General features: G+C 38.2%; 1 protein-coding gene across 5 annotated transcripts in view; it reads left to right on the top strand.

Annotated features, from left to right (window-relative positions):
* The window catches only part of RGPD4 (RANBP2 like and GRIP domain containing 4), a gene marked incomplete at both ends in the record, with an annotated part of 67610 nt that extends 52922 nt beyond the window's left edge, over nucleotides 1-14688 (top strand). For 4 of the 5 annotated variants that reach the window (XM_080711089.1, XM_080711090.1, XM_080711088.1 and 1 more), the window contains 9 exons: nucleotides 1119-1289; nucleotides 2285-2377; nucleotides 2652-2830; nucleotides 5856-6060; nucleotides 8275-8376; nucleotides 11651-11796; nucleotides 13065-13338; nucleotides 13453-13787; nucleotides 14383-14688. In XM_080711089.1, the coding sequence (XP_080567215.1) occupies nucleotides 1119-1289; nucleotides 2285-2377; nucleotides 2652-2830; nucleotides 5856-6060; nucleotides 8275-8376; nucleotides 11651-11796; nucleotides 13065-13338; nucleotides 13453-13787; nucleotides 14383-14688 (1811 nt within the window). Of the gene's footprint in view, nucleotides 1-1118; nucleotides 1290-2284; nucleotides 2378-2651; nucleotides 2831-5831; nucleotides 6061-8274; nucleotides 8377-11650; nucleotides 11797-13064; nucleotides 13339-13452; nucleotides 13788-14382 lie in introns of all 5 variants that reach the window. The other variant, XM_080711086.1, reaches the window with a different exon arrangement.
* Nucleotides 14689-17423: the final 2735 nt, after the last annotated feature.

Genomic DNA, 17423 nt, shown 5'->3' with positions numbered 1-17423 from the left:
TCAGTAACTTAGTGAATCTCTTTCAAAATAAAAAATAAAATGGGCTGGGGTTATAGCTCAATGATAGAATGCCCCTGGGTTCTACCCCCAGTACCATACACAAACAAAAATTTATTTTGGATTTTTATAGTAATTACCCATAGGATGACAATTCTTATTTAATTTTACCTAGTATCACATTTGGAGTTGCACAAAAGTGGGTATAACTCTGATTGTCTGCCATCCTTGACAATTGTTAATTCGACTTAAAGGCACTAATCAAGGTTGGCTCTGGATTGGTTTTATATGAATACTAATCTTTGCTTGTGTGATTGTTATAAGGTGTTTTTCATTTGCTTTAAGTGCGTGGATATTTTGCTGTACTATAGTATGCCGTATGTCATTACGGGAACACTTTTTTTATGGGAACACTTTTTTTTTTTTTGGTAGTACTGGGGTTCCTGGAAGCCCTTCTACCTCCAGGCTACACTCCCAGACCTATTTTTTTTATATTTTTGAAACAGGGTCTCTTACGCCAGCGCGGCTGGCTTCGAACCTGCGCGATCCTCCTGTCTCCACCTCCCAAGCGCGGGGATTACAAGCGTGCGCCACCACGCCCGGCGATGTGGGAACACTTTTTAAATGATAAAAATCGAGAGCTGGGCATGGTGGTACACGCTTGTAATCTCAGCATTTGGGAGGCTGAGACAGGAGGATCACAGTTTGCGGACAGCCTCAGCTACTTAGTGAGGCCCTTTGCAACTCAGTGAGACCCTGTTTCAAAATAAAGAATAAAAAAACAAAAGGACTGGGGGTGTCGTTTGCAGGTAGAATGCCCCTGGGTTCCATCCCCAGTACCACATACACAAAAAAAAGATGAAAATCAGTAATAATTCTTTTTAATTTAATTTAATTGTAAAGCAGAATTTTTTTTTTTTAATTTTATGTTGACTAAGGGTTTGGGGTAGAACACTAAATCCAGCTGCTAATACTAATTCATGATTATTATAGAGCTTGGTCTGCACCAAAGTATGTTTTTATCAGTATGTTATTTTAACCTAAATTCCATGCTCTTCATTCTTAAACTATTGATGTTATTAATGCCTTTTCTTTATCAATTTTTTTACATGTGTTAAAAGCAAAAGAGAAGTTAAAGCCTGAAGATCCTTCCTCAGATGATGATGTCCTTATTGTGTATGAGCTAATCCCAACTCCTGAGCAGAAAGCTCTCGCAACCAAACTTCAACTTCCTCCAACTTTCTTCTGCTATAAGAATAGACCCGATTATGTTAGTGAAGAAGAGGAGGATGGTAAATCCTTTGTTACTTTAAAAACAACTCTGGTCTTGCTCATCTTTGTAATTGGGAGAACAGTTTAGTTTTCTCTCTCTTTTTTTTTTTTTTTTTCCCCCAGAACTAGGGATTGAACCCAGGGACATCCGACCTCTAAGACACACCTCAGCCATATTTTTAAATTTTGAAACAGGGTCTAAGTTGGAGAGGGCCTCACTAAGTAGCTGAAGTTGGCTGCAAACCTGTGATCCTCCTATCTCAGCTGCCCAAGTACTGGGATTACAAGTGTGTGCCACCAAGCCCAGCTTAGTTTACTTATTTTAAACCAGACTTTTAATATCCTTACAGGTGGATATTTACCCCATGTGTATATGTAGAGTTAGTGGATGTGATGGTCAGAGGAATGGCATTTATTTATTCAGTATATTTTTATTTGTGCATTGTAATTATACATCATAGTGAAATTCAAAGTGACACAAAAATACATGCACACATCACTTCATGTATTTCCCTCCATATCTCACACTGTTCATCCTACCCCCTCCTTGTACATGTAAATGGGATTGGTAGTGATACCTTCATCTGTGTACATAACATTATATGAACTGTTCCTTTCCTCAGGCCTCATTTTTTACCTCCCTCTCCTAATTCTCTTCCACTATTCTGGTTTTTCTCCTTTAAGAATGGCATTTATAAAAACAAGCATTTTTTGAATGACTATCAGGTACCAAGCAGGTGTTTTCTGAGGCACTTGCATGCTCAGAAAAGTTCTGCTTAGTGATGTATAGGATCAGGTTATGGGGAAAGGATTGGGTCCTGTCAAAATCGTAAAGCTGCTTACACATGAGAGCGTATGTGGAAAGTCTTTAACAGCAAGGGGAGCATTAAGGTCTAGAGCTGGCAGAGTGAGCTGTGGATGTGGAGAGTGAAGGGAAGAATGGGTTGGAGATACCCCTGGACTGGGCTTAGAAACCTTAACACTTACTCTTTATTTAATGTAATTCTACTTTAAGATGAAGATTTTGAAATGGCTGTCAAGAAACTTAATGGAAAACTCTATCTGGATGACTCAGAAAAATGTAGGCCATTCGAAGAAAATCTAACAGGTATGTTAAGTTTAAATGTTTAAAAAAAATTTGCTTAAAAGGAATCGCCTGGTTTGATCATTTTTGTAATTATCACTTTTATTTTTATAATAGATTCATAGTAATTTACAGTATGTTAAAGTAATATTAAGTGACAAACATTGATCTCTTGGTGGTTCTTGGTCTCCACTAGTATTCAAAGTCTTGTTCTTTGGGTCTGTGGATTAAGACCAAACTAGAACTTTGTTGTAGAGTAGTTGGTCTTAGTCTGCTTTTATCTTTTTTGATTTTTCAGATAATGAGAAAGAATGTGTTATTGTTTGGGAAAAGAAGCCAACCGTTGAAGAGAAAGCAAAAGCAGATACATTAAGGCTTCCACCTACGTTTTTTTGTGGAGTCTGCAGTGATACTGATGAGGACAATGGAAATGGGGAAGACTTTCAATCAGAGCTTCAAAAAGTTCAAGAAGCTCAGGTGAGAAATCTGCATTGTTCACCTTTTTGTGCAGGTTTTGATGTAGTAGACTCTAGGATGCTCTTATCAGATGGTGACAGTGGGTTGCGGGTAGCAGGTGGAATCGACTAAAGGGAGAGGTGTGTATTCATAGAACAATCAAAATAGGATATCAAATTTACCAAAATTGAGCTGTAGGTTTAAGGCGGTACCAGTCAAAACTCCACTAGGAAAGCTGGACGTGTAATCCCAGTACCTGGGAGGCTGAGACAGGAGGATCGCAGGTTCGTGGCCAGCTACTTGGTGAGGCCCTCTGCAAATTAGTGAGATTTTGTTTCAAGTAAAAGAAGAAAAAGTGGGGCTAAGGGTATAGTTTGGAGGTAGAATGCCCCTGGGTTCAATCCCTAAAAAAAAAAACTAACAAAAAAACTCCACCAGGACTCTTTGTAGATATGAACGTGAATTTCTAAAATTTCTATGGAAAGCTAGGGGAGTATATTTATTATAAATGAACCTACAGTGACACATCATCACCCAGTTTTGAATTTTTACCCTTAAATGGATATTGTATTTTGTGTTTACTATTACTGCAATATGGATCTTTTTATTAAGTTTTTGAATAACATTGTGTGTTTGTTTGTTTGTTTGTTTGTTTGTTTGTATAACGGGTCTGGGGGTGGAACCCAGGGGCATTCGACCTCTGAGCTACACACCCTGCCCTATTTTTTATTCTTTTTGTTTTGAAACCAGGTCTGTCTTAGTTGCAGGGGGCCTCACTAAGTAGCTGAGGCTATCCGCGAACCGCGATCCTTCAGTCTCAGCCTTCCGAATGCTAGGATTACAAGTGTGTGCCACCACACTCGGCTATAACATTGATTATTTTAAATGTTTATAAAACATTGCTTTCAAGCTAAAACGTGAATATACTTTTCCTTAGCGGTTCTAGCAAACAGTAGCAGTTAATTTTTCCTTCTCAGTCCATATATATATTTGTTTGTTTTTCATTACTGTACTGAGGTTGGAACACAGGGACATTTTACCTCTGAGCTACACTCCCAGTCCTATTTTTTTTTTTTTAATTCTTCATTTTGAAACAGGGTCTCAGTGAGTCGCAAAGGGCCTCACTAAGTACCTGAGGCTGTCCACGAACTGCTATCCTCCTGTCTCAACCTCCCAAATGCTGGGATTACAAGTGTGTGCCACCACCCCCGGCCATACTGAAATCTTTTTGTGGTAGTGGGGATGGAACCCAGGGGCTTTTCTACCTCCAGGCTACACTTCCAGACCTATTTTATGCTTTATTTGGAAACGGGGTCTCACTAAGTTGCTGAGCGCCTCACTAAGTGTCTGAGGCTGGCTTCGAACCTGTGCGATCCTCCTGTCTCAGCCTCCCAAGTACTGGGATTACAAGCCTGTGCCACCACGCATGGCCATACTGAAATCTTAATAAGGAAATAAAAAGTATAAGGATTAGCCGGGTGTGGTGGTGCACGCTTGTAATCCCGACATTTGGAACGCTAAGACACAGCCTCAGCTACTTAGTGAGGCCCTCTGCAACTCATTGAGACCCTGTTTCATAAATAAATAATAAAAAATGGGGCTGGAGGTATAGCTTAGAGGTAGAATGCCCCTAGGTTCCATCCCCAGTATGAAAAAAAAAAAAGATTTCGGTATGTCTTATATTGAATTCCTTTTACATTTAGGGTTGAGAAGACATTCTTGCTTTTCTTTTGCTCATAGTGACAAAAGTAGTATTTCACAACTAAATATTATGTTTGCTGTAGATTTTTTTTAAAAATCATGAATGGATGTTGGATATTGGCAAATGATTTTTCTGTAACCATGAACATTTTTCCTCTTTAAGCCATTTGATGTGATACATTCCTATAACTAGATGTTTACATGTTAAGCCAGCTTTGCATCAAATCCTACCATCCCACTTGGTTGTGGTATGATTCTTTTTTTTCCCCTCTGGTTTGATTTTTGTGGTGCTGGGGACTGAATCCCTGGGGTATTCTACATCTGAGCTATACCGACCCCCACTGCTTTTTTTTTTTTTTTTGCGGTACTGGGAATGTAACCCAGGGGAATTCTCCGTTCAAGCTACACCCCAGGCCTACTTTTTTGTTTTTTATTTTGAAATAGGGTCTCACTAAGTTGTGAAGGGCCTCACTATAAGTAGCTGAGGCTGCCCGTGAACCGTGATCCTCTGGTCTCGGCCTCCTGAATGCTGGACATATAAGCATGTGCCACCACGCCTGGCCTTTTTCTTTTTGAAATAGGGTCTTGCTAAGTTCCTGAGGACCTTGCTAAATTGCTGAGGCTAGACTTAAATCTGTGATCTTCCTGTCTCAGCCATCATATTCCTGTGCTTATAGGCATGTGTCACCATGCCCGGCTTTTTTTTTTTTCTTTTTTGAAACAGGGTCTCAGTAAATTATGGAAGGCCTCACGTAAGTAGCTGAGGCTAGTCACGAGCTTTTGATTCTCCTGTCTCAGCCTCTCAAGTACTAGAGTTAAAAGCATAAATCACCACACCCAGCTCATGGAAATTTGTTTGTACTGTTGACATTTCAAGTTTTTTGAACTATTGTAGTACCTAGATAGGGTGATAGAAAAAAGAAAAAAGACCCACTTGGACATCATTATCAGATTTCCCCCCTAAGGGGAAATCCTAAGATACCAAGTCCTGTATTCATCCACTTTTCAGAGGCTTCTTATAATGGCTTTGAATACATCAGTACATGCGTCTAGTTGTAGGTCTGGGTAGAGGTGGAGTAAAGTGTGCTTATTCCATCTTATCCTGGCGCACACCTGTGCTTTTGAACTGGAGGTAGGAGGATTGCAAGTTCAAGACTAGCCTTGACAACTAAGCAAGATCCTGTCTCATAATTAAGTAAATAAATAAAAAGGGTAGGGTTATAGCTCAGTGGTAAAGCATCTCTTGATTTAGTCCCCAGTACCATCCCCCACAGAAATAAGGTATAAGGTTCTTTATGTAAATCAGTCTTTAACAGCATAGTATTTTATTATTTCTTCTTTGCAGAAATCCCAGAGTGAGGAAATAACTAGCACTGCCCACGGTGTGTACACAAGTGGGACTGGTGAGATTGTACCGTTATTCTGCAAACCTGAAGAACCCGATTCGATTGCCAAATCCATTAGTTCATCTGTTTCCTCTGGAACTGTGGACAAACCTGTAGATTTATCCACTAGAAAGGAATCTGATGCTGCAGAAACAACAAGTCAAGGTAAAACTTGATGTGGTTTTTTTTTGTTGTTGTTGTTGTTTTTCTTTGCGGTTCTGGAGATGGAACCCAGAGGCATTTGACCTCCAAGCTACACCCTCTCCCCTATTTTCTGTATTATTTATCTTGAAACCGGTTCTCACTGAGTTGCAGAGGGCCTCACTAAGTAGCTGAGGCTGCCCGCGAACCGCGATTCTCCAGGCTCAGCCTCCCAAATGCTGGGATCACAAGCGTGCGTCACCATGCTCAGCGATCTGTATTTTTAATCATTGCAGAAATTATGTATGTTTGAGAAGATAGGCTTTTAATGGTAGATCTTAAGGTGGGCTCAGTGGCACATACCTATAATCCCAGTACTTGGGAGGCTAAGACACAAGGATCACAGGTTTGCGGGCAGCCTCAGCAACTTTGCGAGGCCTTCATAACTTAAATCCTGTTTCAAAAATAAAATGGGGCCGAGAGTATAGTTCAGAGGTAGAATGCTACTGGGTTCCATCCCAGGTACCCCAAAAAGGTAGATTCTAAAAATTCATGAAAACAAAATCTAAGATGCTCAAAGGGCATAAGATACTAGTAATGATAAAAATTATACTGCCTTGCCAACAAAGACAATAAACAGGTATATTTTTAGAGCTTTGATTATTGGGGAACGGGCAGCATTTTGACCCTGATCTCAGCCTGAGGATAAAAGACAATAGGTTTACTCATGATAATGGTTTTTTTTAAGTACTTTTTGAAGGATACCCCTCATGTATATTCAGTATTTCAGTTACATAGGAAGTAATTATAGAAATAGCATAGGGCCTTAAAAGTTTTGAGTCTACTTAAATGTCTTTTTTTGTACTCCTCGTATTTGCTAAATTAAGTAATTAGTTATAGTAATAATTGGTACTGCTTTTCCCTGTTTTTTTTTTCATTTTCATTTTATTTTTTATTTTTTTGTGGTAGAAGTGGCTCTAATTTCTTTATATTTAGTACACTGTCTACATTACGTGGTTTTTATTTTTCAGAAGTAGTTCTAAATAAGTCACAAACAGTACATTAAAAAGCCCTTTATAGTTTTACTATGCTAGAAGAGGAAGGTAACTTTACACCTCCTACCTCTACATTTTCAGATGAATAAGGCAGGAACAGTGATTTCAGCGATTAGGTGCTTTTCACATTACAGAATTCAGGCAAGGCCCCTAAACTTTGGATGACCAAGTTTGTAAGAGACACTTGGAAGGGTTTTTGGTGGGTTTTTTTTTTTTTTTTTTTTTTTTTTTTTTTTGTGGTACTGGGAATTGAACCCAGGGGCATTCTACCTCTGAGCTACACCCCCAGCCCTATTTTTTATTCTTTACTTTGAAACAAGGTCTTACTAAGTTGCAGAGGGCTTCATCAAGTAGCTGTCCATGAACCTGTGATCCTCCTGCCTCAGCCTCCCAAGTACTGGGATTGCAAGAGAGTGCCACCACGCCCAGCACTGTAGGGTTTTTTGTTGTTTTCATGGTGCTGGGATGAATGCAGGGGTGCTTTACAGCTGAGCTATACTATCCTCCAGCCTTTTTTTTTTTTTTTTTGAGACAGGGTCTAAGTTGCCCAAGCTGGCCTTCTAAGTAGATGAGATCCTCCTGAGCCTTCCAAGTACTAGGAATACAGGTGTGTGTCATTGTGCCTGGCTTTATGGGATTACTTAAAAGACAAAAATGTTTTAATTTTTATTATTTATTTATTTAGTGGTACTGGGGATTAGGCCCTGGGGCATTCTACCTCTAAGCTACACTCCCAGCCTCATTTTTTATTCTTTATTTTGAAATAGGGTCTCATTAAGTTGCTGGGGGCCTCACTAAGTAGCTGAGGCTGGCTGCAAGCCTTCCATCCTCCTGTCTCAGCCTCCCAAGTACTGCGAATTACAAGTGTGCTCCACCACACCTGGCAAACAAAGTTTTTATGCAAATATTTCCTAAAATCTTGTCTTTGATTATTTTAGGGTGTGAAAGACTACAAAGCAGAAATTGTATACTTTATATAGTTCTACATCTCACTGACTTTTTTAAAGCTGCATTTAGTATATAGTATCTTAGTATTCATTGGAAATAGTATCTGTAAATTTGATATTATTGTAGAAACTCATCTTCACCTTACAGTATAGAAAGTACTGCTGTTTCTGTGTCTTGGGTAAAGCTTTGATACTCAGTATATCTTAAATAGTAAATTAATCTTTTCCTTTTTCAGTGGAAAGCAAAACAGTTTCATTTGGATTTGGAAGTAGTACAGGGCTGTCATTTGCAGACTTGGCTTCCAGTAATTCTGGGGATTTTGCTTTTGGTCCTAAAGGTAAGATCAGGAAAAGAGATTGTAATGATCGTGTTACAGAGTGAAGCACAACTGATTTAAAAAACAGTCCTTTGGTATGGTGTTGTGACTAAATAGTCACCCCCTCATTTGTGTAGTGTTTTAATAATGAAGGACTTAACAGTGTGTGGGTGTGGGTGGCACTGGGGATGGAACTCAGGTGCTTTCTACCTCCTGGCTACACCCCCAGAGGTATTTTTTTATTTGGAAACAGGATCTCACTAAGTTGCTGAGAGCCTTACTGGCTACGAACCTGCTATCATCTTGTCTTAGCCTACCAAGAACTGGAATTACAGGCATGTGCCACCATGCCCAACAGGGAGGACATTTTAATAATATAAGAATTTGTATATAATTTTCAAAGTTGCATTGATGCTTCTCCCCGTCCTGAAAATGCAGAACTGATTTCTAGTTTGGGAATAATCTTGACTTTCCTTCTTTTAACTGTACATACTTTTAGATTTGATTTGTTAATATTTCAAGATATACAAATCTACTTTTTAAGAAAAATTTTTGTGGTGGTGCTCAGAATTGAAGTAAGGGGGCATTATGGGTGCCAGACGTACATTCTACCACTGAGCTATATCTCCATCTCTGAATCTACATTTTTAAAGAAATAATTTGGATTTGTATATTAGTATGTGCTAACATAAATTTTTAATTGATGTACTTTCTTATTCTTTATCAGTGGGGTGGGTGTGTGTTACTGGGGATTGGCCCTCAGGGGTATTCTATGTCTGAACTATACTTCCAACCCTTTTTGTTTTCTGTTTTGAAGTAGGGTCTCCCTAGGTTGGTGAAGTTGGCCTTGAACGAGGGATTCTCCTGTCTCAGTCTCCTTAGTACTGAGATTACAGTTGGGTGGGTGGGTTGGAATTTGTACTTTGGGTGGTACTGTGGTTCCTAGAAACCCTTCTACTTCCGGGCTGCACTCCCAGACCTATTTTTATAATTTTTTAAATTTGGAAACAGGGTCTCTTAAGCCAGAGAGACTAGCTTCGAACCTGCAGGATCCTCCTGTCTCCGCTTCCCAAGTGCAGGGATTACAAGTGTGTGCCACCACGCCAGGTGGTTTTGTACTTTTAATACATTTTTGTAACATTTTTATGAGTCCATTTATAGAAATGACTGTTGTTTCAAGTTTATTTATCATAGTTATAGAAATGACTACTGTTTCATTTTCTCCTTATAGTGTCCTTCATATCTGTGGCTATAGCACTATCTAATTGTTCTTTTACAAGATGTTTAACTTAAGGAAAAGATTTCATTGAAGATATGTGCTTCCATGATTAAGACAGTTCAAAATACTCTTTCTTTCTACTACTTCTATTAACATTAGAAATTACTTAAATCATATTATTAGAATTTGTGGCTTCACCAATGCCAAGTTTGTTTATTTATATATTTATTTATTTAAAACATTTTTTGTGTGTGGGTCTGGGGATGAAACCCAGGGGATTTGACCTCCGAGGTACACCCCCTGCCCTATTTTTTATTCTTTATTTTGAAACAGGGTCTAAGTTGCAGAGGGCCTCACTAAAGAGCTGAGGCTGGCTTTGAACCTGTGCGATCCTCCTGTCTCAGCCTCCTAAGTACTGGGATGACGAGCGTGCGCCACCACGCCCGGCTCAATCTTTCTAATTTTATTCTTGATTCTTTCACTTTAGATTTGTCTATTCTTAATAAATATATATAGATAACTCCTTTATTGTCATTGTATTTATGCAATTACTTGGAAGGAAATTAGAGGCTTCTTGATTTCCTCTAGAAACTTGTTTTAATATTTTATAAAAAACTGAAAATATAAGCAGCGCGTGGTGGTGCACTCTTGTAATACCCGCCCTTGGGAGGCATTCAACCTCCGAGCTACACCCCCTGCCCTACTTTTTTTATTCTTTATTTTGAAACCAGGTCTCACTGAGTTGCAGAGGGCCTCACTAAGTAGCTGAGGCCGTCCACGAACCACTATCCTCCAGTTTCAGCCTCCCAAATGCTGGGATTACAAGTGTGTGCCACCACGCCCGGCTCTTATTTTTATTTTAACCTACTAAATAACCTTAAGTAGTAAGTCAGCAAATGCAGCAGTACAGTCAGTACAATTGTCTGTCCTGCCCACTGCATTATTTCCTCACCACCATTTCTTTTTTTTTTTTTAATGAGATCATTCACCAATCTCCTTTTTTACTTTCCTACCTCATTTTACCTCTTTCTCTTTGCTTTGTTCTTGAGGCTTGACAGGAACCTGTATGCCTGTTTTTTCAAAGAAATAGCTTTTGGTCTTTCCAGTTATTTTGTTTTTATTTTTTATCTAGCTTATAGTTGTCATAGTTTATTTGTTTTTTTTTATGTGTATGTGTATTGAATTCTTTCTGTAATTTTAGAGTGTGCTTATAAAAAATAGCATTTGAAACTTAGGAGTCCCCTGCAGTTTTGTTTGTATATACAGGAGTTGAAATTTTTTTTCTTTTTTTTTTTTTTTTTTCTTTTTGGTACTGGGTGTGGAACCCAGGGACATTCTACCTCTGAACTACACTCCTGGCCCTATTTTTTTATTCTTTATTTTGAAACAGGGTCTCATTGAGTGCAGAGGGCCTCACTAAGTAGCTGAGGCTGTCCGTGAACTATGATCCTCCTGTTTCAGCTTCCCAAATGCTGGGATTACAAGCATGCACCACCATTCCCGGCTTGCCAGAATATTTTTATTTTAAACTTTGTGTGTATGTTGTACTGGAGATGAGCTCAGGGGCATTCTACTTCTGAACCACACCCCCAGCCCTAGTTTTTATTCTTTATTTTGAAACAAGGTCTCACTAAGTTGTGAAGGGCCTAAGTTGCTACGGCTGGCCAGGAAGCCAGGTTCCTCCTATTAGAGCCTCCCGTGTACTGGGATACAAGCAAACACCAACAAGCCTGGCTTATTTATTTATTTATTTATTTATTTATTTGTGTGTGTGGGGGTACTAGGGCATTCTACCTCCAGGCTACCCTCCTAGACCTATTTTTTATTTTATTTGGAAACAGGGTCTCACTAAATTGCTGAGAGCCTCACGAAGTAGCTGAGGCTGGGTTCGAACCTGCTCAATCCTCCTGTCTCAGCCTCCCAAGCACGGGGATTACAATCCTAAACCACCACGCCCGGCTAAGCCTGGCTTATTTTAAATAGATGTATATGTCATTGTTGGAAATTGGGTGTATTGCTAAAATAAGAGTAGAATAAATTAGCTCCCACAGTTTAAATATCTAATTTATTCATCAGATAAAAATTTCCAGTGGGCAAATACTGGAGCAACCGTGTTTGGAACTCAGTCAACCAGTAAAGTTGGTGAAGAAGAAGATGGTAGTGATGAAGAAGTAGTTCATAATGAAGATATACATTTTGAACCAATAGTGTCATTACCAGAGGTAAATGTCAAAATCAAACTTTACTGATAACTTACCCTGCCTACCTTAATTTGAGGGGATATTGTTGTTTATAATTTTTTCAAAATGCTTATAATTTGAAATTGTAGCTCTATTTGTTAGAAATCCAGCCTTTAAGTATAAATTATCTCTGGGTTTTTTTTTTTTTTTTTTTTTTTTTTTTGGTGGTACTGGGAGTTGAACCCAGAGGCTTTCTACCTCCAGGCTATACTCCCAGACCTTTTTTATATTTTATTTAGAAACAGGGTCTCACTAAGTAGCTGAGGCTGGCTTCGAACCTGCGCGATCCTCCTGTCTCAGCCTCCCAAGCGCGGGGATTATAAGCGTGCGCCTCCACGCCCGGCTCTCTGTTATTTTATTGTGGTACTGGGGTTTGAACCTAGGGGCATTCTGCTTCTAAGCTACATCCTCGGCCCGATTTTTTATTCTTTATTTTGAAACATAATCTCACTAAGTTGAAGAGGGACTCTGAGTTGCTGAGACTGCCTATGAACCTGGGATCCTCTTCTCTCAGCCTCCGAAGTACTTGGATTACAAGTATAGGCTACCATGCCCAGATATTATAAATTGTCTTCAAATTTTTTCTTGTTATTTATTTACTTATTTATCTACTTATCAATCTATTTTTTTGTGATGGAAATTGAACCCACGATGACCTCAAGCATGGTATGCAGGTTGAGCCCTATCTTGGACACTTTGTTTTTTTTTTTTTTTTGAAACAGGGTTTCAGTAAACTGCTAAGAGCCTAAGTCGTTGAAGTTGCCTTTGAAATGTTGTTTTATAAAATTGTTTAAGCAATTGGGAAGAAATATTTTGATGTTATCAAAATACGTTATATAATAATTCTAAGGACAAAAAGAATTATGATGCTTGTCAAAGTTTACTTAGTAAAAAGTCTTTACACCTTTATTGGACAGGAATATTATTTTAGGAGAATTATTTTCTCATTTTTAAACCTCAGTAAATAATTCTCTTTAAGAACCAGTAGTTTTTGAAATCTCTTCTGACCTATAAAAGAAGGCATTTAATTTCCAAAAGGAGAGTGCTACCTAATGGAAATATTTAATGATGTATCAGATAATTTACTGCTTTAACCAGTTCAGTTATATTCCTAGTGTAGGAAATTATCAATTATCACGATATAACAAAACAATGCCATTACAAAGTAAATATGTATTTTCTTTCCAAATAAAGAATTTGGATCTTTGGAATTTATTATAAGTGTTCTTTAATAACCTTTCCTATTATAGGTAGAAGTAAAATCTGGAGAAGAAGATGAAGAAATTTTGTTTAAAGAGAGAGCCAAACTTTATAGATGGGATCGAGATGTCAGTCAATGGAAGGAGCGTGGCGTTGGAGATATAAAGATTCTTTGGCATACAATGAAAAATTATTATCGGATCCTAATGAGAAGAGACCAGGTCTTCAAAGTATGTGCAAACCATGTTATCACCAAAACAATGGAATTAAAACCCTTAAATGTTTCAAATAATGCTTTAGTTTGGACTGCCTCAGATTATGCTGGTAAGTTCCTACCTTCAAATGCTATTTTTCATCTTTTTTTTTGTAAGATCCATAACAAGTATAAAATAATTTGTAAGTTATTTTAGTATAAAGTTATCTTTTTTTTTTCAATAGACGGAGAAGCAAAAGTGGAACAGCTTGCAGTGAGATTTAAAACAAAAGAAATAGCTGAGTGTTTTAAGAAAAAATTTGAAGAATGCCAACAGAATTTATTGAAGCTCCAAACAGGACAGGTGTCACTGGCAGCTGAGTTATCAAAGGAGACCAATCCTGTGGTGTTTTTTGATGTCTGTGTGGATGGTGAGCCTCTGGGACGGATAACGATGGAATTGTTTTCACACATTGTTCCTATTACTGCTGAGAACTTCAGAGCACTCTGCACTGGAGAGAAAGGCTTTGGTTTCAAGAATTCCATTTTTCACAGAATAATTCCAGATTTTGTTTGCCAAGTAAGTATTAACTATATATCACAGTTAAAGTCAAGAGAGAGTGCACCACACTGACGGGAATTTGAGTATTTCTTCTTGACCTCATTCTGTAGTCTTCTTAAGATTTCTTAAAGCTTTCCCACATGAGAGTTTTCATCACCATTGATTCCCTACCCCAAATTTTCAAATTATAATGGCCCATTTTTCTAGTACTTGATAATTATTCAGAAACTGAGGGTGGAGAAAAGGACTTTTTATTTTTTAATCTTTCAGAAATAGTTATTTCTAGCTGGGCATGGTGGTGCACACCTGTAATCCTAGTACTTAGTAGGCTAAGACAGGAGGATTGCAGGTTTAAGGACAGCCTCAGCAAGTAGTGGGGCTCTTAGCATCTCACTTAGCATCTCGACTTTATTTCAAAATTAAAAAAATAAAATAGGGTTGGTAGTGTGTAGCTCAGAGGTAGAATGCCCCCAAAAAAGAAAAAATGTATTTCTTAGCTTTTAAATTACATTGTAAGGAAGCTGAGTGTTTGTTGTCCTATAGGGAAGAATTTTGTGTATTTTGTTTTACTCAAGATTTCTATTAATTTAAATTTTTTTTTTATTTTCTTCAGGGAGGAGATATCACCAAACATGATGGAACTGGAGGACAGTCCATTTATGGAGATAAATTTGAAGATGAAAATTTTGTTGTGAAACATACTGGTCCTGGCTTACTATCCATGGCCAATCGAGGCCGGGATACTAATAATTCTCAGTTTTTCATAACACTGAAAAAAGCAGAACATTTGGATTTTAAGCATGTAGTATTTGGGTTTGTTAAAGATGGCATGGATACTGTAAGAAAGATTGAATCATTTGGTTCACCCAAAGGATCTGTTAGTCGAAGAATTAGTATCATAGAATGTGGACAGATATAAAATCATTGTTTTTCATAGTAAATTTTATCTGTTTAAGCAATTGAATTAATAGCTTAGCTATTACAGACAATATGGTAATTATGTTCAGCTTTTGAAAATGGACGTTTCCAATGTATAAATGTAAAATTGCAGCTTATAGCTGTTGTCACTTTTTAATGTGTTATAATTGACCTTGCATGGTGTGAAATAAAAGTTTAAACACTGGTGTATTTCAGGTGTACTTGTGTTTATGTACTCCTGACATAATCTGTATTTAAATGGAATAACTAATCTTGTTAAAAAGCAATAGATCTTCATAATGATATATGCAATTTAATTTTAATTTTTTAAGACATTTGGACTTCTGCATGGATATGCTTAACCATTAGAATAAAGGGACCACAACTCAGATTATTTTATTTTAGATCTGAAATATATTTGGTAATCTTAACAAGTGTGATCTCTTATTGCATAGAGACACATTTATGAGTGGATGGAGCTACAGACGGTAGAGGGTTAACCAAAGTGCTCTTCTATAATCTTTACATCTCTTGTATAGTTATAAATTAACTTTTAGGTAGATTATCTTCAAATATGTAGCTTCATGTGCTCCTTAGTATTTTTACATCTTAAACAAGTTGATGATTTCCTTAGTGGGGTGTTTGTTTGTGTGTGTGTTTGTGTGTGTGTGTGTGTGTGTGTGTGTTTGTTTGGTTTTAACTTTTCTGTCATCTGTCTCTACTACCTCAGAAACTTCAGCTTGGTCCTGATGATAGAATTGAAATTTTCCTTGCAGTTATTGTGATAAAAGTATGAATATTTTTAATAGGTCTATACCATGCCCTTTGGTTAAAGATTTGCTTTATACTAGATTGTTGAAGTACCTTTTTCTGATGAATTTTTGTAGCAGAAATAAAGTGACAATTGGTAATAGCCATGACATTTAAACATTTCGTTATTCATCTAGTTGTGTGTTTATTCTAGTACTAGTCATAAAAAAGTAGACAAAGGTCAGTACTGTAAATGCAAACCGCCACATAATTTCACAGGTTTGTACACACTGGAAATAGATTTTGTAAGCAAACTGCTAATTAGGTTGGCTTACTCAGTGTAGAACTACAATCTGATCAGAGCACAATAGTGTATATATTGCAATCATGAATATTGACTCCCTCCTACTCGCCTGTGTTCTCAGTGAAAATACCTCATTTGTTTAGTGAGGAAAGGCAGGTTTGTTCCTTATATGGTATTTGGAAATAGGGGATCTTATAGTGAATACCTGTTCAATCACCAGTCAGACAAGAGCAAGCATGTGATATGTGGTTTATGTAATGAGTGATGGGACGCCATCACTAAATTCACTTGGCCACAAAGTCAGATTATCTGAATTAAACCCACCCCAAATGTGTCATTCGAGCTACTTGAACTTTATTGAGAACGGTGGACTACATATATGCACATTTAATATTTATAACTGGCTTCTTTGGAAACCTATGTAATATAAACTGATGTAAAAATATGTTGTAACTTTCAGCTGAGACAGTTGATGCCATTATGATTTTAGAATAAATATTAAGCAGATGTGCTTTTTAAGAGACTTTTTACAGATTTTATGCTATTCTAAAGCATTATAGTTACAAAGTTAAAAGCTTTAAAAACCGACCAAAAATTTGACAAAATTACATGTAAGCTGATTTTTCTAGTATTAGTGTTCCAAAGATGCTTAAAAGTGGCCTGAGGCATTTATAAGAACATCTTTGTGTCAGATTTCAGGAAAGAATTTTGTGATTTCTGTTTGTTATTTAATCGCAATTATGATATTATAACCACAATATGTATTTTTTCCAAACTGGCTGGATTTTATATTGTCTCATTAAAATCTGTTTAAAGATAGAATAAAGTAGTTCATTATTTATACATCTTTAATATTTTATGGAAAATGGACTCGGGTCAAATAATTTTTAGATAGGCATTACTTTGATCTTATAAAATTTGGGATTTGGAGAACTTTAATCCAGAGAATTTAGTTGTTGGCTCAGATGCACAGTTGACCATCACCATGCAGACTAGTGTTAATGTATGAATGAGTGAAATTGTGTTTGAACAACGTCCCCTCAGTCAGCTTAACGATACATGATGCCAGTGAAGAAGATTAAGCACTTGTAAAGTGCAGTGCGCTGCTGTGGGTGCTGAGGAAAGCAGGGTTTTTTGTTTCTTTAGTGCATACTTCAGGGCGATTGCATTCTAGTACCTTGTTCCACAAGTGAAAGAGGCAATCCTACCTCTTGCAGTTTCTGTCTAGCATGCTCCAATATTTTTTATTCTATTTGGTATGATAGCAGAGACCACTCCGATGAACAGGCTGGTAAAAAGTATTGTGTGCACCAGCCTGGAGGCCGGGCTGCCGCCTTGTGTCCCGTCTCCGTGCTCCCGGGTCTGGGCGTCGCACCGGGACTGCACCCGCGAGCGCGCGGTGCGTACGAGAGCTACCTCCCTCCTACTAGCTAGGTCTGCGTTCACTTCCCACTCTGAAACCCACCCAGGAAATAAGACGCCTGCGACGCAGATAAGAGGGGTGCGGGCCCACCGAGGCCCGATCGCGCACCTGCCAGCCTCGCCCCGCCCCTCCGCCGTGCGCGCCCGGGGGCGTGGCCTGCGTCGTGACGCACGGACGTTACGGGCGTCCTGGCCCCTCCCCCGGGGCCGGGCCACAGGTTTGAGCGCGTTTCCCCGGGAGACCGCGGCGCCCGCTGGAC

Source organism: Muscardinus avellanarius (assembly GCF_963383645.1).
Source record: "Muscardinus avellanarius genome assembly, chromosome: 15".
NCBI lineage: Eukaryota > Metazoa > Chordata > Mammalia > Rodentia > Gliridae > Muscardinus > Muscardinus avellanarius.
Note: the sequence above shows the minus strand (reverse complement) of the source record. Positions and strands in the feature narration are given on the sequence as shown.